Here is a 27,853-nt window from a genome sequence, read left to right as displayed (position 1 = left end):
GACAGCCCCCAAGTGTCCAAAATGAATACAGCAAGATATCTAGACAAAATAATATAATATGCTAAAACAGCCAGCACAAACACAAATGGCTCCTACAAACAGTCTTGATTCCTGACTATGTTTGGTTAGATTTGGCTTAATGTTGCTGAGTATCTTCTTGCTTACTTTGTGTTCCCTCATCTCCTGCACTTATTGTTTGTGCTGATGCTTTCCTGTCACCTCATTCTTAATGTCATAATTTGTTGTACTTAGTAGCCGTTTGCCTTACAATATATTCACTTTTGTGATATCTTCAAGAGCCAAGAGTGTTTAATTGTCAGGAGCACTGGCAATAGAACAATGACATTTCTACAATGACTTCTTGCGGAGATGTGGACGAGATGCCAAGAGTGTAATTACTTTGAACGTACAATATCGAGCAGGCTGTTCATCTCAGCCAACGGGGCCCCTGGGTCGATGGAGCCCGCGGCTGGGGCCGGGGTCGGCGTCCAGAGGGGACCCGGCGGCGATAGCGGAGAGGCCGGCGCAGCGGTCGATGAGATCGGCGACCGACGGGCCACGTGGAAGTGAGGACGCCGCTGCCGGGGGAAGGAACAAAGGAGGACCCGGCGGGGGGGGGGGGAACCGAAGTGAGGGAGGGGGAAGAACAATGGGGACCCAGCTTGCGGCGACCGTTGGGAGGGAGGAGGAGGGGGGAGAACAGAAGGGGGCCTGGCACCCAGGGTACTTTGTGTGGTGATATTGCAAGGACTACTTTGTTGTATCACAAGGACTACTTAGTTTGCCTGTGTAGTAACGTGTATATAAGAGAATGAGGTGATTAGGTGGTCACTCTGGTGTCTGGACTCTAGAGTCCAGAGTCCACCGGTATCTGTTGTACCTTTGTTATGACTCTGGACGGACCACAAGTACACGTGTTTAAAAGGTTATAATGCTGGAGCTTAAATCCAGCTTAAATCCAGGCTGTTTATTCCATGGCCACCTGGAACCAGAGTGACCACCTAATCACCTCATTCTCTTATATACACGTTACTACACAGGCAAACAAAGTAGTCCTTGTGATACAATAAAGTAGTCCTTGCAGTATCACAACACTTTGTAACTTTGTCAGCGCCCTTTATGGGCAACTATTTGCATACACCTTGGGTATGCAAGCAAAGAATTACACTCATCCATTCATTCACTCATCCATTCATTCATTCATCCATTCACTCGTCCATTCATTCACTCATCCATTCATTCACTCATCCATTCATCCATTCACTCGTCCATTCATTCACTCATCCATCCATTCATTCATCCATTCATTCATTCATTCATTCATTCATTCATTCATTCATCCGTTCATTCAGCTCTCCTCTGCTGGGGCTGATATTTTGATCTTGTTCCCTGTACATTACATCAGCCTTTCAGCTGATTTTTCCATTCCCTCCACCCTGACCTACTTGGTATTTCCCTTCAAAATGCATGAAAGTCATCGACAATTAAACCACTCTCAATGTAAATCATCCATGTTTTCTTATTGATAATGTTGCTTCCTCTACCCATGGCTCATCATCACAACACAAAGTGCTGGAGTAACTCAGCGGGTCAGGCAGCATCTGTGGAGGGAGAGGATAGGTGACGCTTCGGGTCAAGACCCATCTTCAGACTCCATAACGTTTGTGTCTTGCTCAATATTTTAGCGACTGCATTTCTTTGTTTCTCCTTGTGTCGCCATAGTTCACCCCAACACCTTTACACTCTTAGTATTAGTTCCAGAGATGCAGCGCGGAAACAGGCCCTTCGGACATAGCATCAGAATTAAAGAACGATCCTCCAGGAATGAAATGAGGAGGAATTTCTTTAGGCAGACGGTGGTGAATCTATGGAATTCATTGCCACAGAGGGCTGTGGAGGCCAAGTCAATTGATATTTTTAAGGCAGAGATAGACAGATTCTTGATTAGAACAGGTGTCGGGGGTTATGGGGAGAAGGCAGGAGAATGGGGTTAAGAGGGAAGGATTATTCAGCCATGATTGAATGGCGGAGTAGACCTGATGGGCCAAAAGGCCTAATTCTGTTCCTATCACTTATGTACATGAACTCATTCTTCAGGCTGTCTTACTTTCCAACTTCTAATTGTTGCTAATGTTTTCAGTAGCAGTGAGTTAAGGTCATCGATTCTTCAACTACTTTGTGACAATCAGACCCAATTTTTAAGTAGGCCAGCCACACATCATCACCGTTAAAGTGTGGCACTGGGACTAGCTATAAAAAAAGGCGGCTAAAATTAACCGAGAATATTTTAATGTCATTCCACACAGCAGTAGAAAATAATTGGCAGTGTTAAGTCCATGCATTTCTTCACAGACCATTCTTGAAAGAAGGTAGACACAAAATGCTGGAGAGGTTTAAGTTTAGTTCAGTATCGTTTAGAGACACAGTGAGGATACATCTCAGCCCACCGAATCCGCGCCGACCAGCGATCCCCGCACACTAACACTATCCAACACACACGGGATCATTTACAATTATACCAAACTGATTAACCTACAAACCAGTACGTCTCAGAGTGTGGGAGGAAACGGAAGATCCCGGTGAAAACCCACACAGGTCACGGGGAGAACGTACAAACTCCGTACAGACAGCACCCGTAGTTGGGATCGAACCCGGATCTCCGACGCTGTGAGGCAGCAACTCTACCATTGCACGACCACCATGCCACCCTGACAAAAAAAATCCAAACAAAAGAAGGTGTTCTGTGGGAAGAGTCAGGCATCGACTACAGGACTCATTGTACTGCAAACTGAGAGTTAAGGCAAGGGAAGAGGTGATGGTGAGATAGCCATGCCAATGGGCAAGGGAAAGGGCACAGAGGAACCCATTGTCATGAGTCCTGGGATGGCCGGTGCAGTTACTACGGCAGTTAACACGTGGACTGGACTTTGCACTTTGGACCGTTTGTGTTTTCTGTTTTTTTTTTCAGTTTTAGTTTTTAGTTTTAGAGACACAGCGCGGAAGCAGGCCCTTCGGCCCACCGAGTCCACGCCGACCAGCAATCCCCGCACATTAACACTGTCCTACAGACGCCACGGACAATTTACACATACCAAGCCAACGTACCTACAAACCTGCACGTCTTTGGAGTGTGGGAGGAAACCGAAGGTCTCTGAGAAAACCCACGCAGATCACAGGGAGAGCGTACAAACTCCGTACAGGCAGCACCCGTAGACTGCATCAAACTTTTCCTTTCTTGGTTAAACGGCACCAAAATTGTGGTGACTGCATTTATGGGTTGTGTTAAAGAATTTCATACGTGACTATAAAGAACCATTGATCCTTTCAAGTCTATACCTTTAAAGTCTGTGTGTTGTTCCCTCCAATCCAGTCAATTTTGTGTTAATTACGGAAGATCTAAACCAGCCCTGTCACATACAGTCTGAATGTGTAACAATTTTCTCAGAGTGGAGGCACAAGAAACTGCAGATGCTGGAATCCTGAGCAAAAAAAAACAAAGTACTGGAGGAACTCAGCAGGTCAGGCAGCATCTGTGGGGGGAATAGACAGACGTTTTGGGCCAGAATAAAGAAGGGTCAGACCCGAAACGTCGCCTGTTCATTCCCTCTACAGATGCTGCCTGAACTGAGTTTAGTTTATTGCTACGTGTGCCGAGGTACAGTGAAAAGCTTTTGTCGCGCGCTAATCAGTCAGCGGAAAGACCATAAACAATGACAATGGTCCTCCATTACTTTCCCAACCTTCCCAAAAGTCTTGAATTTTAACGCCTTTCCTTTAAGCATAACGCCTTGTATACACTGGAATTTAGAAGGATGAGAGGAGGTCTTATCGAAACGTATAAGATTATTAAGGGGTTGGACACGTTAGAGGCAGGAAACATGTTCCCAATGTTGGGGGAGTCCAGAACAAGGGGCCACAGTTTAAGAATAAGGGGGTAGGCCATTTAGAACTGAGATGAGGAAAAACCTTTTCAGTCAGAGAGTTGTGAATCTGTGGAATTCTCTGCCTCAGAAGGCAGTGGAGGCCAATTCTCTGAATGCATTCAAGAGAGAGCTAGATAGAGCTTTTAAGGATAGCGGAGTCAGGGGGTATGGGGAGAAGGCAGGAACGGGGTACTGTTTGAGAATGATCCGCCATGATCACATTGAATGGCGGTGCTGGCTCGAAGGGCCGAATGGCCTCCTCCTGCACCTATTGTCTATTGTCTATGCCTTCTGCTGTGGTTGAATGGATAAAGCAAGATGTGATATCAGTGAGGTGACGCTCTAGATCTCTTTCACTCTGTGTAGGGTATGTTTGCTTCGTGTGCCCAGGAGCTGGTGATTCCAGGTATGGGACACCCTCTCCTGAGGATGGGGCATGCACTGCTGAGTAACAAGGCTGGTTCCCCCAGCATCCGACAGATTCTGGATAGAGGGGAGGTAAGTGCTAGAAAATAGGTGCAAGAGGAGGCCATTCGGCCCTTCGAGCCAGCACCGCCATTCATTGTGATCGTCCCCAATCAATAACCCGTGCCTGCCTTCTCCCCATATCCCTTCATCCCACTAGCCCCTAGAGCTCTATCTAACTCTCTCTTAAATCCATCCAGTGATTTGGCCTCCGCTGCCCTCTGTGGCAGAGAATTCCACAAATTCACAACTCTCTGGGTGAAAAAGTTTTTTCTCACCTCAATTTTAAATGGCCTCCCCTTTATTCGAAGACTGTGGCCCCTGGTTCTGGACTCGCCCAACATTGGGAACATTTTCCCTGCATCTAGCTTGTTCAGTCCTTTTATAATTTTATATGTTTCTATAAGATCCCCTCTCATCCTTCTAAACTCCAGTGAGTACAAGCCTAGTCTTTTCAATCTTTGCTCATATGTCAGTCCCGCCATCCCAGGGATCAATCTCGTGAACCTATGCCGCACTGCCTCAATTACAAGGATGTAATACAAGGATGTCCAATTTTTCAGGCATCTTCATGCTCTGTGAGAGGCATGGAGATCTGAGGCAGTCGAGGGATACATCCATGGATGGCTGGGCTACATCCTTTGTGATACCAGGAGTGGAAATGGATGTTGAGTTTGGTGCTGCTTACACAGTACCTGACCTCCTTGAGGCAGTGCCAATGCATGAGGATGAAGCACCTGGAAGATAAACGTTCTGCAACATTGTGATATTGTGCACTTCCTTCCCACAGGTGGACAGAAGCTCGAGGAGGCGAGGGTTGCAGAGAACATCAAGGAGGAGAACGTGGGAGGCCCGGGAGAAGCAGGACGGTGGGGCAGTGTGCTCTTGGTGGGGACAGGGAGAGGGCAGGCCCAAAGCCCAGTCCTCTCTCCTAGAGCGTGCTGTATATCGAGAGTGCTGACATTGGGGGAAGGCTTCTCCGGAGTGAACATCGGCCACTCACCCAGCCTCAGCAGAGCCGCCTGTTCTTCCCACTCAGCCCTTCTGGCTCTTCCAGGAATAGACAGACCTTCCTCCCACTGGCACCCACCCACGCTGTTGCTACAAGGCCAGGATAATGCAATTCAAGTCCATCCTGTCAGAGGGAGGTGAATCTGTGGAATTCATTGCCACAGGCGGTGGTTGAGGCCAAGCCATTGGGTATTTTTAAAGCGGAGAAGGGTAGCTTCTTGGTTAGTAGCAAAGATAATAGAGCAGAGCAAGATAGACCACTCGAGCTAGATAGAACTCTTAAGGATAGCAGAGTGAGGGGGTATGGGGAGAAGGCAGGAACGGGATACTGATTGAGAATGATCAGCCATGATCACATTGAATGGCGGTGCTGGCTCGAAGAGCCGAATGGCCTACTCCTGCACCTATTGTCTATTGTCTATTGACCCTAAAAACCGTAGTATGTCACGGCGCCATTTTAGTAGGCAGAAACTTGCAGAAACATTTTAAAAGAAAAATAACAAAAATCTGTGAATTGATAGATGAGATATATTCTGCATTTTAATGGTGTCATCGCACATACTGTTCCCCCAAAACGCTGATTACACTGCGAGAGGCAGAGCGAATGGCGGGTTTTGCTTACTAAAATGGTGGACGTTACGCTCCTTTGCGCACTACACTTCAGTATAGGCGATTTCAACGGAGTGGTCCATCTTGTTCCTCTGGTATCTTTGGTTAGTAGGGGCACCAAAGATCATGGGGGGAAGGTAGGAGAATGGGGTTGACACACGCAGATAATCCTCAGCGATGCTTTCTCTTGGTTAAACCCTTCTCATGGTTTGGGTTTATCCCACATCCTTAGAGGAAAGATGTCCGGGTGTTGGAAAGGATGCAGGGTAGGTGAACCACAATGATGCAGGGATCAGGGGTTATCAGCTACGGAGAGATATTGGGCAGACTTGGAATGTTTCTTGGAACGCTGGAGGTTATGGGGAGACATGATAGAAGCATTTTGTATCTCACTGTTATTGTTCCGTTGTTGCCATGGTGCATTTTTTAATTGTTGTCTTAAAATTTATTTTTAATTCAGTTTTAAGCCAGATTGTAAAACACCTCAATTTCCACCTTAAATTGGAATAGTTGTACGAAATTAGAGTCCTGCTTTCATTCCTGCACTTGTGTAAGAAGGGACTGCAGATGCTGGTTTAAACCAGTCTGAAGAAGGGTCTCGGCCCGAAACATCACCCATTCCTTCTCTCCAGAGATGCTGCCTGTCCCGCTGCGTTACTCCAGCTTTTTGTGTCAGTCTTCATTCCTACCCTTGTTGCCTTTCCTGTGCTGAGCTGAGTAAAGTTTGAAGGAGATTTGCAAGGTAATATTTTCACTCAGTGTGATTTGTGTCTGAAATATGGTGCCAGGCAGGTGGTGGACATGATAGCAACATTTCAACCGGAACATGACCAGGCGAGGGTATATCCATCCACGTGACTCATCAGTTGCGAGAGGATAATCGTGAGAATAAATGCTGAGCTCCTGTCAATTGACCATAGACAATAGATGCAGGAGGAGGCCATTCGGCCCTTCGAGCCAGCACCGCCATTCAATGTGATCATGGCTGATCATCCACAAGCAGTACCCCGTTCCTGCCTTCTCCCCATACCCCCTGACTCCGCTATCCTTAAGAGCTCTATCTAGCTCTCTCTTGAATGCACTCAGAGAATTGGCCTCCACTGCCTTCTGAGGCAGAGAATTCCACAGATTCACAACTCTCTGACTGAAAAAGTTTTTCCTCATCTCCGTTCTAAATGGCCTACCCCTTATTCTTAAACTGTGGCCCCTGGTTCTGGACTCCCCCAACATTGGGAACATGTTTCCTGCCTCTAAAGTGTCCTGCCCAATTTGTTCATCGAGATCTCTGAGATAAAGATCTGAGGAAGGGTGACAGCCTGAAATGTCGTTTGCCCACTCCCTCCAGAGATACTGCCTGACTTGCTGAGTTTAGTTTAGTTTAGAGATACAGCGCAGAAACAGGCCCCTTGGCCCACCGAGTCCGCGCCGACCAGCGATCCCCGCACACTAACACTATCCTACGCACGCTAGCGACACTTCACATTATTACCAAGCTAATTAACCTACAATCCTGCAAGTCTTTGGAGTGTGGGAGGAAACCGGAGATCCCGGAGAAAACCCACGCAGGTCAAAGGGAGAACGTACAAACTCTGTATAGTCAAGTCAAGTCAAGTCAATTTTATTTGTATAGCACATTTAAAAACAACCCACGTTGACCAAAGTGCTGTACATCTGATTAGGTTCCAATGGAAAAAAAAAAAAGAAACATACAGTGGCACGCAAACAGTTCACAGCGCCTCCTCAATGAGCCTCAAACGCTAGGGAGTAGAAATAGGTTTTGAGCCTGGACTTAAAGGAGTCGATGGAGGGGGCAGTTCTGATGGGGAGAGGGATGCCGTTCCACAGTCTAGGAGCTGCAACCGCAAAAGCGCGGTCACCCCTGAGCTTAAGCCTAGACCGCGGGATAGTGAGTAGCCCCAAGTCGGCCGACCTGAGGGACCTGGAGTTAAAGAGGGGGGTTAGAAGATTTTTGATGTAGGGGGGGGAGTGTCCATTTAGGGCTTTATACGTGAATAGGAGGAGCTTGAAGTTGATTCTGTACCGTACAGGGAGCCAGTGGAGAGAGGCCAGAATCGGGGTGATGTGGTCCCTTTTACGGGTACCCGTCAGGAGTCTCGCTGCGGCGTTTTGGACCAGTTGCAGGCGGGACAGGGAAGATTGGCTGATCCCAGTGTATAGGGAGTTGCAGTAGTCTAGGCGGGAGGAAATGAAAGCGTGAATGATTTTTTCTGTGTCGTCGAATTGGAGGAAAGGTTTGATTTTAGCTATGGTTCGAAGTTGGAAGAAGCTGGCTTTTACCACAGCGTTGACTTGCTTATCAAATTTTAATGCAGAGTCAAATATCATGCCGAGGTTTTTGACATGCGGTTTGACTAGGCAGGATAGACTTCCATGACTGCCTGTTATCAATTTGATGGAGTCGGGGGGGCCCGAATAGGATGACCTCAGACTTGCTCTCATTTAATTGGAGGCAGCACCCGTAGTCAGGATGGAACCCGGGTCGCTGGTGCTGTGAGGCAGCAACTCTACCGCTGCGTCACATTTATTCCAGATATTCATTGCTCCAGCATTTTGTGTTTTGCTCAAGATTCCAGCACCTGCAGTTCCTTGTGCCACCAAGGTGAAGGCATTCCTGTGACAGTGGCAACATTGTTGGGAAAATGGGAGTGGAGGATAGCACTGGAGGGGAGACAGGATGGGGGGAGCTTGGCCAGCAAGCCCACTCTATCTCTGCAGTAATGAGGTACTGAACCTAGGCAACCTTCCCCTGGATCCCCTCGAAACCCCCCACATTGGCACTCTACTTGTTCATCGAAAGCTCGCGGGTCTGGTGTAGACGCAGAGGTGGACACACTTCTTAAAGACTAAAGCTGTGGTTGTACCTTCCACGGCCTCAAACACCCATAAATCACGAACCAGGGAGCAGTGCTGAACTACCATCTCCCTCTTTGGTGGCCCATGGACTATCCTTGACCGGACTTTGCTGGCTCTACCTTGCACAAGGACATGATACATCCCCTTATCATGTATCTGTACACTGCAAATGGCTCGATTGTAATCGTGTATTGTCTTTCTGCTGACTGGTTAGCGCGCAACAAAAGCTCTTCACTGTACCTCACGGTGCACATGACAATAAACAAAACTGAAACTGAAAATAGTCAACTCGCCCAGAATCAGTTTCTGACAACTCGCTCCATTCTGAGCCGTGTTCAGCGCCCACCATTTACAGTGCACACGTTCCATTATTTGATTTGCAGGGTCTGCTATCAGTCTGTCCTGAGGGACTTTATCAAATACCTTTTGGAAGACAATAAATAACATCCGCAGACAAATCCCTTTCCACTGTTGTAATTATCTCATCAGAAAATTCAATCAGGTTGGTCAGGTCTGACTGCTCCTTACAAATTCACTGCCATTCTCTGATCTGCTGTGGGGTTTTTTTCTAGGAGGTTCACTCGTTCTATCCATAATTATGAGGTCTCGCACACACACCCAGCAGAAGCAGTGAGGCTAACTGACCATAATTCACCGACTGCCCCCACTCTCATCTTTGTTAATTAGCATTTTTCCACAAGCAATTTTTCAGCCCAAACAAATGGCTCCTGAATGCAAGAAGCTTTGGAAGATAATGCTTAGGGCCTCTGCATTGTTCCCATTGGCATCACCTTTCAACCCTGGGGTGAGGTGTCTTCTGGTTCAGTGGACTTGTCGCTCTTTAAGATGACCCTTTTTCTTTGGTGCTGTAATTGACTTGACACGGTTCACGGACTGCATCAAGGACCACCGCCAGTGAACAGGCCGAGCCCCAAAACACTGGGAAGCCCATGCCAGTGACAGGACTGGCTGGCGTGCAACCACGAGGAAGACAGTCGCCGAAGCCGGCTCGTTAGTGCCAGAGACAGACACAAAAAGCTGGAGTAACTCAGCGGGACAGGCAGCATCTCTGGAGAGAAGCAATGGGCGACATTTGGGGTCTTCGATTTAAACCAGCATCTGCAGTTCCTTCCTGCACTTTCATAGCCTTTGTTGGGTTGGGTTGGGGGTATTTTCTTGGTTGCCTTCAACATTCATTCTGCGTGATGGTCGTATCTATTGTTTGCTGCGTACAGATGACTATTTTTATTAGGTGTTGGTTTTACCGGTCCTGGGTGAAGCTAACTTGGTCCCGAGCCACACCGTGAGAAGATGCCAGCTTAATTACAGTAGCTAATGTTGAGCCTGCAGTGGGAAAGGGAATAAAATAGTCCCCAGTGAGTCATTAGCAAGTGAGAGAGTACATGCAGTTAATTTAGTACAACTGAGGCTGATAGATAGGGTTGGCGATCAGAGAGGCTGAAGGATGAGAGTGATTGATTCGTGAAAGATCAGTGAAGACAGGAACGCTTGACAAATAGTAGCAATGGGTGCAGGTTTAGTTTAGTTTAGTTTAGTTTAGTTTAGAGATACAGCGCGGAAACAGGCCCTTCAGCCCACCGAGTCCGCGCCGACCAGCGATCCCTGCACGCTTACACAATCCGACACACACTGGGGGCAGTTTACATTTATACCAAGCCAATTAGCCCACAAACCTGTACGCCTTTGGAGTGTGGGAGGAAACCGAAGGGCAGAGCCGGCAGATTGAGTCTGCACCAGGGTAGGAGATAAACTTAAGATAGACACAAAATGCTGGAGTAACTCAGCGGGGATAGGCAGCATCTCTGGAGAGAAGGAATGGGTGACGTTTCAGGGCAAGGCTGAAGAAGGGCCTCGACCCGAAAAGTCACCCATTCCTTCTCTCCGGAGATGCTGCCTGACCCGCTGAGTTATTCCAGTTTTTTGTGTCTAACTTCGGTGTAAACCAGCATCTGCAGTTCCCTCTTGCACAATGTTCAACCGTGATGAAGTAAGAAGTGGCAAATATCATTCACACCAGGAAAGAGCCACACACTGACCATCTTCAGCAGAGAGTCTGCCCACGTACCCTTGACATTCAAAGGCGTTACCATTGCTCTCTCCGATCACCAATATCCTACAGTTGACACCATTGATCAAAAGTCCTGTTGGGCTGCAAATACAAGAGGTCACAGGGGGGAGGCTTGGTGGCTCTGTGGTAGAATTGCTGCCTTACTGCACCAGAGACCCGAGTTCGATCACCCCTCATCCTCCTGCACTCCAAGGAAAAGAGTCCCGGCCTACTCAACCTCTCCCTGCACCTCACACCCTCTAGTCCTGGCACCATCCTCGTATAATTTGAGTTACTTTGGAGAAGCATTGGTGTTAACTTTCCAGAGCGTATGATTGTACTTACATACGGCAATAATTTCACTGATCTATATGCAAAAAATATATATATCGCTGTACTTTGGCACACGTGATAACAAAAAAACTGTTGAACATGGAGTTTGTCTGTTCTCCCTGTGGCTGCGTGGGTTTTCTCCGGGTGCTCCGGTTTCCCCCCACACTCCAAAGATGTACAGGTTTGTAGGTTCATTGACTTTGGTGGAAAAAAAGTTGTAAATTGTCCCTAGTGTGTGTATGACAGTGCTAGTGTACGGGGCGATCACTGGTCGGCGCGGGCTCGGTGGGCCGAAGGGCCTGTTTCCGCGCTGTATTTTTAAAGTCTAAAGTCAAGCCAATGGGTCAGAGGCTGAGATCCAGCTGCGAGTGGCTTTCCTCATTGCTTCCCAAGGGTTTCCCATCATTCTGCAGGGAATGTTTGAGTATTGTGATGTGAGAATTCCCACTTTGCTGGATGAGTTCAGCTTCAACACCAATCAAGATCAACAGAAGAATGAGGGAAAACCTCATTGAAACATACAGAATAGTGAAAGGCTCGGACGGAGTGGATGTGGAGAGGACGTTTCCACAAGTGGGAGAGTCTAGGACTAGAGGGCATAGCCTTAGAATTAAAGGACGTTCTTTTAGGAAGGAGATGAGGAGAGACTTCTTCAATCAGAGGGTGGTGAATCTGTGGAATTCTTTGCCACAGAAGGCTGTGGAGGCCACGTTAGTGGATATTTTTAAGGCGGAGATAGATAGACTTTTGATTAGTACAGTTGTCAGAGGTTATGGGGAGAAGGGCGGCACGGTAGCGCAGCGGTAGAGTTGCTGCTTTACAGCGAATGCAGCGCCGGAGACTCAGGTTCGATCCTGACTACGGGTGCTGCACTGTAAGGAGTTTGTACGTTCTCCCCGTGACCTGCGTGGGTTTTCTCCGAGATCTTCGGTTTCCTCCCACACTCCAAAGACGTACAGGTATGTAGGTTAATTGGCTGGGTAAAATGTAAATATTGTCCCTAGTGGGTGTAGGATAGTGTTAATGTACGGGGATCGCTGGGCGGCACGGACTTGGTGGGCCGAAAAGGCCTGTTTCCGGCTGTATATATATGATATGATATGATATGAAGGCAGGCGAATGGGGTTAGGAGGGAGAGATAGATCAGCCATGATTGAATGGCGGAGTAGGTTTGATGGGCTGAATGGCTTAATCTGCTCCTATTACTTATGACCTTATGACCATAATGTCTTCCATGTCAAAGTAATCCCCTACCTAATGCATTACCCTGATATTCAGTGTATCCATCACTGGCACACCCTAACTACAGTATGCCGTCCGAATCTGAACTGTAGGTATAAAAGTACAAAGTGCTGGAGGAACTCAACGGGTCGTGCTGCATTTAAGGTCGAGACCCTTCTTCAGACAGCAGTAACTTCAGACTGCAGTTACACCACCCAGGTTGGTCCAACAGTATCTCCCAGACCCATGACTCCAATGACAAAGAAGGGCAAGTACAGCAGACACATGGGAATACCACTACTAATAAATCGTACATCATGCCAAATTGGAAATGTATCACCATCCTTCACTGCCAGGCTGGCACGGATTTCATGAGGGATTTGATGACGATAAGCTAACAATGCGGCCATATTCAGTGGATTACATGAGAAGGAATGAAAGTGAGCACTGGGTTCAACAACCTATGATGACAACCACAGCAGGTGGTAGAGTTGCTGCCTTAAAGCGTCAGAGACCCCAGTTCGGTCCTGATTATGGGTGCTGTCTGTACGGAGTTTGTACGTTCTCCTTGGGTCTGTGTGGGCTTCCTCCGGGTGCTCCGGTTTCCTCCCATCTCCCAAAAACATGCATGCTTGTCAGTTAATTGGCTTCAATAAATTTCCCCTCGTGTGTACGATGTAAAAGTGGGATAACATAGAACTAGTGTTGATGCGCACGGACTCGGTGGGCCAAAGGACCTGTTTCAATGCTGTATCTCTGAACTAAACTAAACTAAACCAAAGCCACAGTTTAAGAATAAGGGGTAGGCCATTTAGAACGGAGATGAGGAAGAACTTTTTCAGTCAGAGAGTGGTGAAGGTGTGGAATTCTCTGCCTCAGAAGGCAGTGGAGGCCAGTTCGTTGGATGCTTTCAAGAGAGAGCTGGATAGAGCTCTTAAGGATAGCGGAGTGAGGGGGTTTGGGGAGAAGGCAGGAACGGGGTACTGATTGAGAGTGATCAGCCATGATCGCATTGAATGGTGGTGCTGGCTCGAAGGGCTGAATGGCCTACTCCTGCACCTATTGTCTATTGCCTATTGTGCTTTCATTTAGATAGCAGTGGATTCTGCTCCTATGATTTATACATTCCTCTGGATCCATCCCTTACCCCCATTGTCACCCGTGTTATTCGGCCCCTCTGTTCTCCACCCTACCTCAATCCTTCATTCTCACCGTTTCCTTCTCCTTACTCTCTGCTCGCTCCACCATTTTAAATCCTCGCCTTTCCCATCACTGAGCTAAAGATGTTAACTCTTGTTTCTCTCTCCGCAGTTGCCGCCTGCCATGTGGAGTGTTTCCAGCAGCTCTTGCTTCCTATTTCAGATTTACCCCCACCGACAGCATCCCCCTGTGGAACGGGTACAATTGCTGGCGTTAGTCGAATAAGCTAATGGCTGGCAGAGGTTTGACGGTACAGGTCTCCATTCTCTCCAATTACTGTGGGAGGTGGGGCTTCTTCACTTGCTGACTGAGTGGTGGGCGTTTGTGCCACGACGATGCTGTGTAACTGGAAGGACGGTCACACTAAGAGTATCAGTGGGGCTGCTCACCCTTGACAATTGCTGGCGTTAGTCGAATAAGCTAATGGCTGGCAGAGGTTTGACGGTACAGGTCTCCATTGTGCTCAAACCTATTGTGTTGAACTGTGCTTTCTGAGGATGTGCAAACCGACCCATCCACCTACAGGCAGACGTGAACTATAAAAACTTGGGCAGGTATCGAACCGCTGAGTTACTCCAGCATTTTGTGTGTACCAATCTGGCACACCCTCTCGCAGTCTGAGAGGTAACCAATGTGTGTAAATAATCTGCAAATGTACTCATGAAATTGTGTGGTAATCTGAGATTGCACCAACCTTATCATTTATATTCATACCAACATAAAGTTCGAATATGGCAATTAATATTTCAGAGCCCATGAGGCTGAGGGTGTAGCAATGTGGATGGGGTCATCTGAGTGCATTAGTCTGATCGTCCAAAACTCGCCGTGTGGAATCTGGAGCTGCTACAATAAGTGTGACAATCCGGGAGGTCGCTGGTACATGCGTACCAATAATATGATCTGGCAGTAATAATTTGTGCACAACAGCCCGAGAGTGCAGCAGTGCGTGCGTGTAAGAGAGACAATGCATCAATTTGAAGTGCACCAATGTGAGAAACTGGAACATTTTCAGTCTGATCGCAATAACCCAAATGTAATCATCTCGACACCGACGTTCTACGAGCAAACAAATAAGAGTGCAATAATCCGAGGTGAAATTCTGTTGTACCAGTGAGAGCACAGGATATGAGTTCAGCAAACTGAAAATGTGCCAGTGCCGAGAATCTAATCATAACGAGACCAGTCAAACAAAAAGTAATTCTGCGGGCAAATGAATGCAAAATCTAAAAGGCTCTCAATGAAAGTACATCAGTATTAATGTGTGCCAAACTGAGCCACACAAGTAAGCATCAATCTAGCCATGTAGTCAGGAAATGTTCCAATAATGGTTGACTTCTCTACTGGTCGGTGTAGCTGTTCAACAAGGGCAGCCTGCAACTTGTGAATGTATCAATGTGAAGAGTTAGAGGTAGACACAAAATGCTGGAGTAACTCAGCGGGTCAGGCAGCATCTCTGGGGAGAAGGAATGGGTGACGTTCCAGGTTGCGACCCTTCACCCATTCCTTCCCTCCAGAGGTGCTGCCTGACCCGCTGATGCAACTCCAGCATTTTGTGTCTACCTTCGATTTAAACCAGCATCTGCTGTTCCTTCCCACACGAAGCCAAGAATCAAGGGTGTTTTATTGTCACGTGTCCCAAAACGAAACAGACCTTTGAATACGTACCTAAAGGAATGAGGTCATTTGAGTGTGACAACGTGGGAATTTGCATTGGAGTGTAAGCCAATGGAGGAGTGCACAGTCTAAATGTGCACCAGAAGGTGCGTTCTGGCGAGACGACGTATATTTACCAAGAGTGCACGGTTGCCTCAGTCCTTGGGCAATGGTTTTTGAGAGAGCACATCAGAGTATCTAACCTTGAGCTGAGAGTATCTAACCTTGTGGCAATCCGGGCACACGCCCTGAAGAGTGTACTGGGGCTGAGCCAGTGCCGTTCCACGTTGGCGCCATTCTGACTGCTCGCCATTTTAACAGTGCAACAGTTTGACGGTGCGCAAGTGATCTGAATGCAGGTGCTCCCCGACTTACGATGCTTCGACTTACAACATTTGGGCTTTGCGACGGTGCAAACGGCAGCGACCCGTAGCGAGCCGCCGTCCACGTGGTCACGTGTATTCAATGCGTTTACGATATTTTCGGTTTCCGATGGGTTTTCCGGAACGTAACGCCATCGTAAGTTGCGGAGCACCCGTACATCAATTTAGGAGCTCTCCAATGAGAGTATCTGAAACAGATAGTGTACCGTTGAGTCTTGAGACTGGGGGATCCCGAACTAAGACACATGTCTAAAAAAACTGTACCAATCTGTCACACACTGTCACAGTCTGAAAAGTAACCAATGTGTGTAAATAATCTGCAAATGTACTAATTAAATTGAAACAGTAGGACTGCGACTCTCTGAGATTGTACCAATTGTATCATTCAAATTTATACCAACATCAAGTACCAATATGGCAATTAATATTTCAGAACAGGTCCATGTGAATGAAGGAATGCGAGAACCTGACTCTGTACCAATTGAGAGTGGCTCAATGTACACGTATCAGTGTGCGATAGACACAAAAAGCTGGAGTAACTCAGCGGGACAGGCGGCATCTCTGAAGAGGAGGAATGGGTGACGTTTCGGGTCGAGACCCTTCCTCAGACCCGAAACATCACCCATTCCTTCTCTCCAGAGTTGCCGCCTGTCCCGCTGAGTTACTCCAGCTTTTTGTGTCAATCTTTGGGTTTAAACCAGCATCTGCAGTTCCTTCCTACAGTTATCAGTGTGAGAGTGAGTGTTATTCCCTTATCATGTATCTGTACACTGTGAACAGCTCGATTGGAATCATGTATTGTCTCTCCGTTGACTGGTTAGCACGCAATAAAAGCTTTTCACTGTACCCCGGTGCACATGACGGTAAACTAAACTGAACTGATAAACGTGCCAAATCAGAATTTTAAAGAATATACTGATGCCAACGTCAGATTGTTTAGTCTGAGTGTTTTGTCAAGAAGAGTACGGCAGTCTGAAAGTGTACTAATTATGATGCATAATTTTGGGTGTAAAAGCTGGCAGTGTACTGAGGTCTATTTCTCATTATGGCATTGCAATGCAGCGATCTGCAATTAAAAAATCTAAAGCCATACCAATGACCGTGAATCAATGTGATAGTCTTAACAATGGAGAGTGTGTCGAGCCAAGAGCCTTCGAGACATCAGTGCATCATTCAGAGAGTGTGCAGTGATTTAACAGTGCACATGAGACTGAATGATTGTGTTGGAATAAACCATTCAAAGGGAGCTCATCAGAGGGAGGACTTCTTCTTATCGTGTCCACACATGCTAGATATTGTGTTTCAGCCAAAACTGAACGCAACTCCTAGCAATATCATTGTTCTCTGCAAGATCCTCAGCTTTACATTCGTGCTCCAATGTCGACATCTCAATCGGTGCTCCATAGTTTATGGTTCAGTGCCACATATGCAGATGTCTACATAACCCCACTTCTTGAGAGTCGCTTTACGACAACCAGTACCAGCTCTCAGTCTGTTGAGGCATTTCCATTCAGCCCAGCTTGATTCGGCCCCAGGAGGAAGTACTTCTTTGGCACTTATGGACATGGACGTCGTTGATGGGAGATTGGCTCGTCTTTCTTCCCATAATGCAACTCTGGTACCTTCAGCTTCAGCAATTGGTTCACTAATGGAGAACTAATAGGGAACTATATCAGCATGACAAAATACAAATTACAACAGATACCCTAATCTGGGTGTTAAATGCAGACACTGGCAACAAAAATGCACCCAGTCTGGTGGAAGCAGAGTTGCTGCCTGACAGCGCCAGGAGACCCGGGTTCGATCCTGAATACGGGTGCTGTCTGTACGGAGTTTGTACGTTCTTCAGTTTCCTCCCATTACAGGTTTACAGGTTCATTGGCGTGGTATAAGTGTAAATTGTCCCTAGTGTGTGTCGGATAGTGTTAGTGTGCGGGGATCGCTGGTCTGTACGGACTCGGTGGGCTGAGGGGCCTGTTTCCACGCTGTATCTCTAAACTAAACTAAACAGTCCGGCTGCAATATTACAGCAATGCAATGATATTGTTCCACACTGGCACAGGGAAACAATGAGCTGCATCAAATTGTTGTGCGACAATAGACTCAAGAGTCTTATTGTTCAATTGTCAGTAACAAGGGGGGATCTTATTGAAACATATAAGATAATTAGGGGATTGGACACATTAGAGGCAGGAAACATGTTCCCAATGTTGGGGGAGTCCAGAACAAGGGGCCACAGTTTAAGAATAAGGGGTAGGCCATTTAGAACGGAGATGAGGAAGAACTTTTTCAGTCAGAGAGTGGTGAAGGTGTGGAATTCTCTGCCTCAGAAGGCAGTGGAGGCCAGTTCGTTGGATGCTTTCAAGAGAGAGCTGGATAGAGCTCTTAAGGATAGCGGAGTGAGGGGGTATGGGGAGAAGGCAGGAACGGGGTACTGATTGAGAGTGATCAGCCATGATCGCATTGAATGGCGGTGCTGGCTCGAAGGGCTGAATGGCCTCCTCCTGCACCTATTGTCCATTGTCTATTGTCTATAAAACAACGGTTCAAAGTGGTGCACAACAATACAGTGTAACAGTGAGCTTGCACCAATGTGGTGTGTAACAATAGTGCAACAAGGCTGCTCCCACGTGGCATGTAATAATACCGTGACAATGACACTGCACCGATACAATGTGTAGCAATGAAGAGTTATAATGAGCCAGGACCAATGTGGTGTTGAACAATAGTGTGTAACAATGAGAGAGCACCAACATTGCGATGTAACAAGAGTGAATGGCTGTGAGGGGTGCATAGATCTGGTGGTGTAACAATAGTGCAACAATGGTGTCACATCAGACTGAAACAATGATAGTGCACCAACAGGTGTGTTGCAATGCAGCGTCACAGCAGGGATGCGACAAAGAGTGGTGTAATAATCGTGTGAAACGATTGTTCACAGCAGAGTGAACAACTAAAAGGTGTGATACAATGGGTGTGCAACCAATGAAGGTGCACCAATATGTTCCGGCACCACAGAGTGCAATAATGAGTGTGCATCAATACCGTGGTGCAACAATGCTGTTACAACGAGGGACACCAATGTAGAACGCTGCAGTACAGTGCACACCACAAAATGCAAGTGCAGCAATATCGTGATGTAAGTATTGAAAGTTAACAGGGACAGTGCACTAATAGAGCGCGCAACATTAGTGCGCACTGATGAGAGGTGACCAATATGGTAGTGTTTCAATGCTGGGATCAGAGTGCATTACGTGAGGGTGTTATCTGTGGAAGTGCACCAAGAGAGAAAGTACCAATGAAAGTGTCTCAATATAATGTGTAACAATGGAGTGTAACTAATGTGCAATATTATAATTGAATGTAAACACGATGGTGCTGCCATAATTCTGTAACGGTGATTAGTCTATAATAATTCCCGTAACAATAGTGTACAAGAGTAAGGCTCCACCAATGTGGGTGTGTAACGGTACCTTTAGTACCTTTAGTACAACAAGACTGATCAGTCTGAAGAAGGGTCTCGACCCGATACGTCACCCATTCCTTCTCCCCCGAGATGCTGCCTGACCCGCTGAGTTACCCCAGCATTTTGTGTCTACCTTTAGTACAACAAGACTTTTATGTTCCATGACAACAGAATGCAATAGCAATAGTCAATATTGTTCTGTAACAATACTGTAGCAATGAACGTGAACTAAGATGGGTTTAGCGTACATGGGCAAACCGAGAGGGGCTGAATGGCCTGTTTCTGTACAGCACTGCTCTGTGACTCCGTGTCCGTAAAATGGTGTAACACAACAATTGCAACAGTGTGGGGTGTAACAATGAGGGTGGTACAGTAAGGGGACACTAGAATGGTGGTGAAACACCGGTATATATAAGCTAAGTATAAGGGTTGGGCCAGCACTCTGGCGTAGCGGTAGAGTTGCTGCCACACAGCGCCAGAGGCCCAGGTTCGATCCTGACTATGGGTGCTTGTCTGTACGGAATTTGTACCTTCTCCCCATGATCTGCGAAGGTTCGCGCCGAGATCTTCAGTTTTCTCCCAAAGACGCACAGGTTTGTAGGTTAATTGGCTTGGTGTGAACAGAAAATTGTCCCTCGTGTGTGTAGGATTGCGTTAGTGTGCGGGGATCGCTGGTCGGCGTGGACTAGATACCATTACTCTATCTTATAGAATAATGTTTCTTATAGAAACTTACAAAATTCTTAAGGGGTTGGACAGGCTAGATGCAGGAAGATTGTTCCCGATGTTGGGGAAGTCCAGAACAAGGGGTCACAGTTTAAGGATAAGGGGGGAAGTCTTTTAGGACCGAGATGAGAAAGGTTTTTTTCACACAGAGAGTGGTGAATCTGTGGAATTCTCTGCCACAGAAGGTAGTTGAGGCCAGTTCATTGGCTATATTTAAGAGGGAGTTAGATGTGGCCCTTGTGGCTAAAGGGATCAGGGGGTGTGGAGAGAAGGCAGGTACGGGATACTGAGTTGGATGATCAGCCATGATCATATTGAATGGCGGTGCATGCTCGAAGGGCCGAATGGCCTACTCCTGCACCTATTTTCTATGTTTCTATCTCAGTTACAGTCACTGAGGGAACGCTGATCGGAACAGCACCTCATATTCTGCTTGGCCAGCTTACACCCCAGCGGTATGAATATTGACTTCTCTAACTTCAAGTAACTCTTGCTATTCCTCTTTCTCCATCCACCCCTGTCCTTCCCAGTTCTCCGACCAGTCTAACTGTCCCTGATTACATTTTATCTCTGCTTGCTTTGTTGTTACTTTCTCCTAGCTAACAATGATCTATTCTACATTTTCCTCGAACTTCACCCCCTTTGATGTCTCGTTCTCACGCCTTACACTTCCTTATCTCTGTATCACCCCCTCCCCTGACTCTCAGTCTGAAGAAGGGTCTCGACCCGAAACGTCACCCATTCCTTCTCTGCCTGTCCCGCTGAGTTACTCCAGCATTTTGTGTCTATCTTCGGCTGATCAGGTGAAGTCGGTAACAGCGTCCTTTTGGATTAAGCCTGTGAATACTGAGATCCACATGCACATACATGTCCAAAGGTTACAATTTCAGTGGCAAAAGTCAGAACACAAACTGGTTAATAAGATGCCCACAGATTAATTGAAGCTTTATTTTACCAGGGCTGCTGTTTTGCTGGTTCAGTAAAGACAGACTTTTAAGTAATTATTTGCTTCAAGTGATGGCATTAATCTCTGTCGGTGCAGAATTCCCAAGGGAATAACATTTACCGCGTGGAGCAGCCTCGCAGGCAAATATTTGGCCGACCGGAGTGTCACCATGATATATGTGTCTGTGAGACCAAGTACTGGATGCCAGGGAATAGAATAGTTTAGTTAGAATACCTACTTATTTTAGAAATATCATTGTTCGTCATATTTTCTTTGCTTGAAAGTGGGAATTGTAAAGTAAAATTCTTGCTCTTTGCAATTCAAGGGTTCTGCTAGTTGCTTGTAAATCCCTATTATTAAAATATCTAAGAAATGCTAATAAAGATTAAGGACTACTGAAGGGTAGAAGCCTTTGGGTCGGCACGGTGGCGCAGCGGTGGAGTTGCCGCCTTACAGCGCCTTCAGCGCCGGAGACCCGGGTTCAATCCTGGCCACGGGTGCTTGTCTGTACGGAGTTTGTACGTTCTCCCCGTCACCTGCGTTGGTTTTCCCCAAGAACTTCGGTTTCCTCCCACACTCCGAAGACGCGCAGGTTTGCAGGTGAATGTAAACCAGGTTTGCAGGTGAATGTAAAAATTGTCCCTTGTGTGTGTAGGGCAGTGTTAATGTGCGGGGATCGCTGGTTGGTGCGGATTCGATGGGCCAAAGGGCCTGTTTCCGCGCTGTATCGCTAACCTAAACTTAACTGAACTAAAGAGCAAACCGGGCTATGTGACGTTGCAATGAATCGGGTTTAAACCTTATGCTACATCTCAACAATGATTGAACGTAAGTCGGGTTGTGTCCACTCCAGAAATGTACGTTTGCATAAGGTAGACTTGAACTGTGTACACCACCAAGATGTATACCTGTATCGTGCACCACACTATACTTGCACTGTGATCTGCACGCGGACAATGTGCACATACAATTGCCAGCAGTTTTACAGTGCGCCGTGCGAGATATTTATATTCACCACAGCATAATTTGTGCAGTTTAGACCCTTGACGCAGTACAAATGATGAACAGCGAGGCAGAGCCCTAATGTCCTGCTGCAATTTTCAATTGTCATTTTGAAAATTAAAACTCAAAGGCCTTATCAATGAAATGGGCAGTATTGATGAATGCAATGCAATGCAATGTGGATCGAGGTGCAATTTAGCTCAGTCGCCTTAAATGAGGCTGACTCATGAGGACTCTGCCACAGCTATTTTTGAGCTCTTGACTTCTGACAGCAAGCCTATTTTCCCAGGTTGGTAATTAATGTGTGAACCAAAGCTGACAATTCCCACCTTGGCTCCATCTGGTTCTCCACCTCCGTTATTCCCCTTCTTCACGGCCCATCACTTTGATATCCAATGTGAAGAAGGGTCTCGAGCCCGAAACGTCACCCATTCCTTCTCTCCAGAGATGCTGCCTGACCCATTGAGTTACGCCAGCATTTTGGGCCTATCTTGATATCCTCCCCTTTGACACAATGCCCAGTTTGGCATCTGAGTAAAGGACTGACCATCACCCGTTTGACAACATCGTGGGCCTGATCTTAGACAATAGACAATAGACAATAGGTGCAGGAGTCGGCCATTCGGCCCTTCGAGCCAGCACCACCATTCAATGTGATCATGGCTGATCATTCTCAATCAGTACCCCGTTCCTGCCTTCTCCCCATACCCCCTGACTCCGCTATCCTTAAGAGCTCCATCTAGCTCTCTCTTGAATGCATTCAGAGAACCGGCCTTCACTGCCGTCTGAGGCTCTGCCTTTAACAATTATGTGTGTAGGGAAGGAACTGCAGATGCCGGTTTAAACCGAAGATAGGCACAAGGTGCTGGAGTAACTCAGCGGGTCAGACAGCATCCCTGGAGAAAAGGAATAGGTGACGTTTTTATACGGAGGGTCAGGGGAAAGGGAAACGAGATATACAGTAGATGGTGATATAGAGATACAAAGAACAAATGAATGAAAAATATGCAAAAAGTAACAATGATAAAGGAGACAGGCCATTGTTTGCTGTGGCCTAGGTGAAAACGAGTTACGTACAACGAGACTCAACAAGAAGACTTTGAAGCTGGTACAATGACTTGAGTGGGGGAGGGATGGAGAGAGAGGAAAAACAAGGGTTACTTGAAGTTAGAGAAATCAATATTCATACTGGGTTGTAAGCTTACTGGGGTGTAAGCTGCCCAAGCGAAATATGAGGTGCTGTTCCTCCAATTTGCGTTGGGCCTCACTCTGACAATGGAGGAGGCTCAGGACTGAAAGGTCAGTGTGGGAATGGGAAGAGAAATTAAAGTGTTTGGCAACCGGGAGATCAGGTAGGCCCAGGCGGACTGAGCCAAGGTGCTCAAATGGGGTACAGGAAGGAGATAGCGAGCTGAGTGTCGTGGTGTCACGACAACAGCGTCTCCCTTAATGGCAGCAAACTGAAGGAGCTGCTCATCAGCTTCAGGACGAGGGCCGGGTCTGCAACCCTCCTCGCTGGCTTTACCTTATCGCGTACCTGCGCACTGTAAAGGGCTCGATGGTAATTAATCACGTATATTGCCGTACCGCTGACTGGATAGCACGCAAACGGAAACTGTACCTCGGTACGCGTGACAATAAACCAAGCCGTATAAATTCGACCTTGCGCGGTTAAGAAAAGAAGCGGGGAGATTGCTGAGTGCAATCAGTGCACAAGCATCCCGAGAATAGCACTGGCACAGCACACAGTGGGGGCGTCAACGCACGTCGAGGTTTGCACTATAATGAGTTCAACCCACAGACTCTTGTGCATTCGGTGCGTTCTGAGCTTTAGACACCCGTGCTTTGTTAAATAATCAGAAATAAGCATGAACCGGTCCACGCTCCAGATACTCACCGGAAGTATTTATTCACAATAATGATGTACAGCACTTTGGTCAACGTGGGCTGTTTTTAAATGTGCTATACAAATAAAATTGACTTGACTTGACTTGACAAAATGCTGGAGTAACTCAGCAGGTCAGGCAGCATCTCTGGAGAGAAGGAATGGGTGACGTTTCGGGTCGAGACCCTTCTTCAGTCTGAAGAAACGTCACCCATTCCTTCTCTCCTGAGACGCTGCCTGACCTGCTGAGTTACTCCAGCATTGTGTGAATAAATACCTACGATTTGTACCAGCATCTGCAGGTATTTTCCTACACTACCAGATACTCACCGGTCACTTTTCCTCCTGTCTTTGCAGGTACCTGATGAATGTAAGCTTTGAGGGAAGAAACCTCTCCTTCAGTGATGATGGGTACCAGATACACCCCAGATTAGTGATCATCTTACTGAACAAAGAGCGGCTGTGGGAAAAGGTAAGAGGCTGAGTGGGGTTTGTATGGCAACGAATATTTATTATTCAAATAGAAGATCATAGATATTTATGCTGCGAGCCATTTCGTTCCATGATAGATGCAACCAAAGATACTAGAGGAACAAGATGAACCGCTCCATTGAAATCGCCTATACTGAAGTGTAGTACGCAACGGAGCGTAACGTCCGCCATTTTAGTAAGCATATCCCACCATTTTAGTAAGCAACCCCGCAATTTTAGTAAGCAGATCCGCCATTTTAGTAAGCGGAACCCGTCATTTTAGTGCGCGAACTCCGCCATTTCAGTAGGCGGACCCCGCCATTTTAGTAAGCAAACCCCGCCATTTTTGTAAGCGAACCCCGCCTCCCCCCTCAACTCCATCCAAGGACCCAAACAGTCTTTCCAGGTGAGACAGAGGTTCACCTGCACCTCCTCCAACCTCATCTATTGCATCCGCTGCTCCAGATGTCAACTTATTTACATCGGCGAAACCAAACGCAGGCTCGGCGATCGCTTCGCTCAACACCTGCGCCCGGTCCGCGTTGACCAATCTGATCTCCCGGTGGCTGAGCACTTAAACTCCCCCTCCCATTCCCAGTCTGACCTTTCTGTCATGGGCCTCCTCCAGTGCCATAGTGAGGCCCACCGGAAATTGGAAGAACAGCACCTCATATTTCGCCTGGGCAGCTTGCAGCCCAGTGGTATGAACATTGACTTCTCCAACTTTAGATAGTTCCTCTGTCCCTCTCTTCCCCTCCCCCTTCCCAGATCTCCCTCTATCTTCCTGGCTCCGCCTATATCCTTCCTTTGCCCCACCCCCCTGACATCAGTCTGAAGATGGGTCTCGACCCGAAACGTCGCCCATTCCTTCTCTCCTGAGATGCCGCCTGACCTGCTGTGTTACTCCAGCATTTTGTGCATAAATACCTTCGATTTGTACCAGCATCTGCAGTTATTTTCTTATACCGCCATTTTAGTAAGCAACCCCCGTGTTTTGGGGGAACAGTATGTGTGATGACCCCATAAAAATGCAAAATATATCTCATCTATCAATTCACAGATTTTTATTATTTTTCTTTTTAAATGTTTCTGCAAGTTCCTGCCTACTAAAATGGCGCCGTGACGTACTATGGTTTGTAGGGTCGAGTGGTCTATCTTGTTCTGCTCCATTATCTTTGGATGCAACCAAGGGTATTTATTATAATCCCATTTACAAACCCTGCGAATTATGACCGGTCAAGTTAGACACAAGGTGCAGGAGTAACTCTCAGCGGGTCAGGCAGTATCTCTGGAGAAAAAGGGCCGGTGATGTTTCGGGTCGGGACCCTCCTTCAGACATCTTCAGTCTTCAGGCTGAAGAAGGGTTCCAACCTGAAATGGACAACTATTTGCGGGTGTCAGCGGTTAAGGGGAGAAGGCAGGAGAATGGGGATGAGAGGGAAAGATAGATCAGCCATGATTGAATGGCGGAGTAGACTGGATGGCCTAATTCCGCTCCTATCACTTATGAACTTATGAACTCATCCTTTCAAACCTGCACCACATTTCAGTCAATGTGATTATCTGACACTGCCCAAGGCCTTGTGTCCTCTATTCTATTTCAATTCCCCATAACTTTCAATTATCTTCGTTGGGATGTTCTACATCCATTGTTTTCCCTGCTTGTGAGTTTAGTTTAGTTTAGTTTAGAGATGCAGCGCGGAAACAGGCCCTTCGGCCCACCGAGTCCATGCCGACCAGCGAGCCCCCCACACCAACACTATCCCACACACATTAGGGACAATTTTTACATTTAAACCAAACCAATTAACCTACAAACCTGTATGTCTTTGGAGTGTGGGAGGAAACAGAAGGTCTCGGAGAAAACCCACGCAGGTTCATGGCATCATGTTCGGCCCTGACATTGTGTGCCGAATGGCCTGTTATTGTGTGGTACTGCGCTATGCTCCACCATGGTTAAATAAGGAGAGGGCGTGAATTGCAACTCTGGACCATACTTCGTTTAGTTGAGAGATGCAGTGCGGAAACAGGCCCTTCGGCCCACCGAGTCCGGGCCAATCCCCGCACACGAACCCCGCCATTTTAGTAAGCAAATCCCGCCATTTTAGTAAGCGAACTCCACCATTTTAAACACCCACACAGGGGACAATTTTGCAATTATTCCAAGCCAATTAACCTACAAACCTGCATATGTGGGAGGAAACCGGAGCAACTGGAGAAAACCCAGTAGCTCGCCCGTGCCGCCCGTGCGGGTCATAGTCCACCATTCTGCGTGCTGCCCAGGACAGATAGCCCACGTGTTCCACTGAGCAAGAAGCAGTTCACACCGTCACCTCCCGTGGTTAACTGACTGGTCTTTCACTTGTGTGCAGGTTGGGACGTGGGAGGCGAAGAGGCTGGCCATGAAGTATCACGTCTGGCCCCGGTACTACTTGTTCTCGGAGTCGGAAGAGGAAGACGACCACTTGAGCATCGTCACGTTGGAGGAGAAGCCCTTCGTCATCGTGGAGAACGTCGACTCGCTGAGCGGGACCTGCATGAGGAACACCGTTCCCTGCAGGAAGCAGGTCAAACCCATGTAGGTACCGACCTACCTGGTCTTGCCTGTGGTGCAAACTGGATTTACAGTCCAGCAGGGCAGACTGGGTGCACAGCAATCATCGATGTAGACACAAGGAACTGCAGATGCCGGATTAGAGAGGAAAAAAAGACACAAAGTGCTGGAGTAACTCAGCGGGTCAGGCAGCATCTCTGGAGAAGAAGGGTTTCCACCCGAAACCTCACCCGTTCCTCTTCACCAGAGACCTTGCGTGGCTTACTCCAGCATTTTGTGTCTATCTCTGGAACACATGGATAGGTGATGCTTCGGGGCGGGTCCCAGTGAGGGGGGGTGGGGGGAGAGAGATAAAGCAGGAAGAGAAGTGGGGTTGGTATAAAGTTTGGCAAGTGATGGGTGGATACAGTAGAGGGGGGGGGAGGAGGGGTTGATCGGTAAATAGCTGGACTAAAGCAAAGAAGAAAAGACAAAAGGTGTGAGATGCGTAAGTAAAGAAAGAAGAGGCAAGAAATGTGAAGCCAGAGGAAGGAATTTAGGTGGAAGAGGATGGGAGGAGGAAGGGGAAGAGGCATTGAAGAGTAAAGAACATCTTTTTCTAACTGCGAACCAAGGTAAAATCCAATCCATTGTCTGTCAGGACCCAATATATTCTTTGAGAGGGAGAAACCTATTTATGTGAAGTATCTGGAAATTGATCCTATGTAAAGATTATTGTGAAGTTTCTGTAGAATAGAGATACCTAATATAGATTACGTCGAGAGAATTGTAATGCGTTTAGATCCCCATTAGATGCTACCCGAAGTGTCTATAAGAAATCCTTATCTCTCCACAACCAATGAAGATTATCGGTATAACTGGGAGCTCTGAACCTCTTGTGGCCCTCGTTGCCTTGTTCAGGATTGCAGATTGTGGCATCACGCCTGGAAACGAACAGATTGTAAAGACTTCTGCCCCCCAGATTCACATAAAAACTGCAGCCACTTAAAGACAGACAGACTATAATCGCGTGAATTATACGGCAACACAAGGAGATGGAGTAATAAAAACGGCACATGGCATA

General features: G+C 47.2%; 1 protein-coding gene across 3 annotated transcripts in view; it reads left to right on the top strand.

Annotated features, from left to right (window-relative positions):
• Positions 1 to 27,853, top strand: part of LOC144611423 (glutamate receptor ionotropic, NMDA 2B-like) — a 349,120-nt gene that overhangs the window by 275,817 nt on the left and 45,450 nt on the right. For all 3 annotated transcript variants that reach the window (XM_078430500.1, XM_078430501.1, XM_078430499.1), the window contains 2 exons: positions 24,123 to 24,237; positions 26,609 to 26,814. In XM_078430500.1, coding sequence (XP_078286626.1) covers positions 24,123 to 24,237; positions 26,609 to 26,814 — 321 coding nt within the window. The remainder of the gene's footprint in view (positions 1 to 24,122; positions 24,238 to 26,608; positions 26,815 to 27,853) is intronic.

The sequence above is a fragment of the Rhinoraja longicauda genome, chromosome 40, assembly GCF_053455715.1.
Source record: "Rhinoraja longicauda isolate Sanriku21f chromosome 40, sRhiLon1.1, whole genome shotgun sequence".
NCBI lineage: Eukaryota > Metazoa > Chordata > Chondrichthyes > Rajiformes > Arhynchobatidae > Rhinoraja > Rhinoraja longicauda.
The sequence above is the reverse complement of the archived record's forward strand: the minus strand, read 5'-3'. Positions and strand labels throughout refer to the sequence as shown.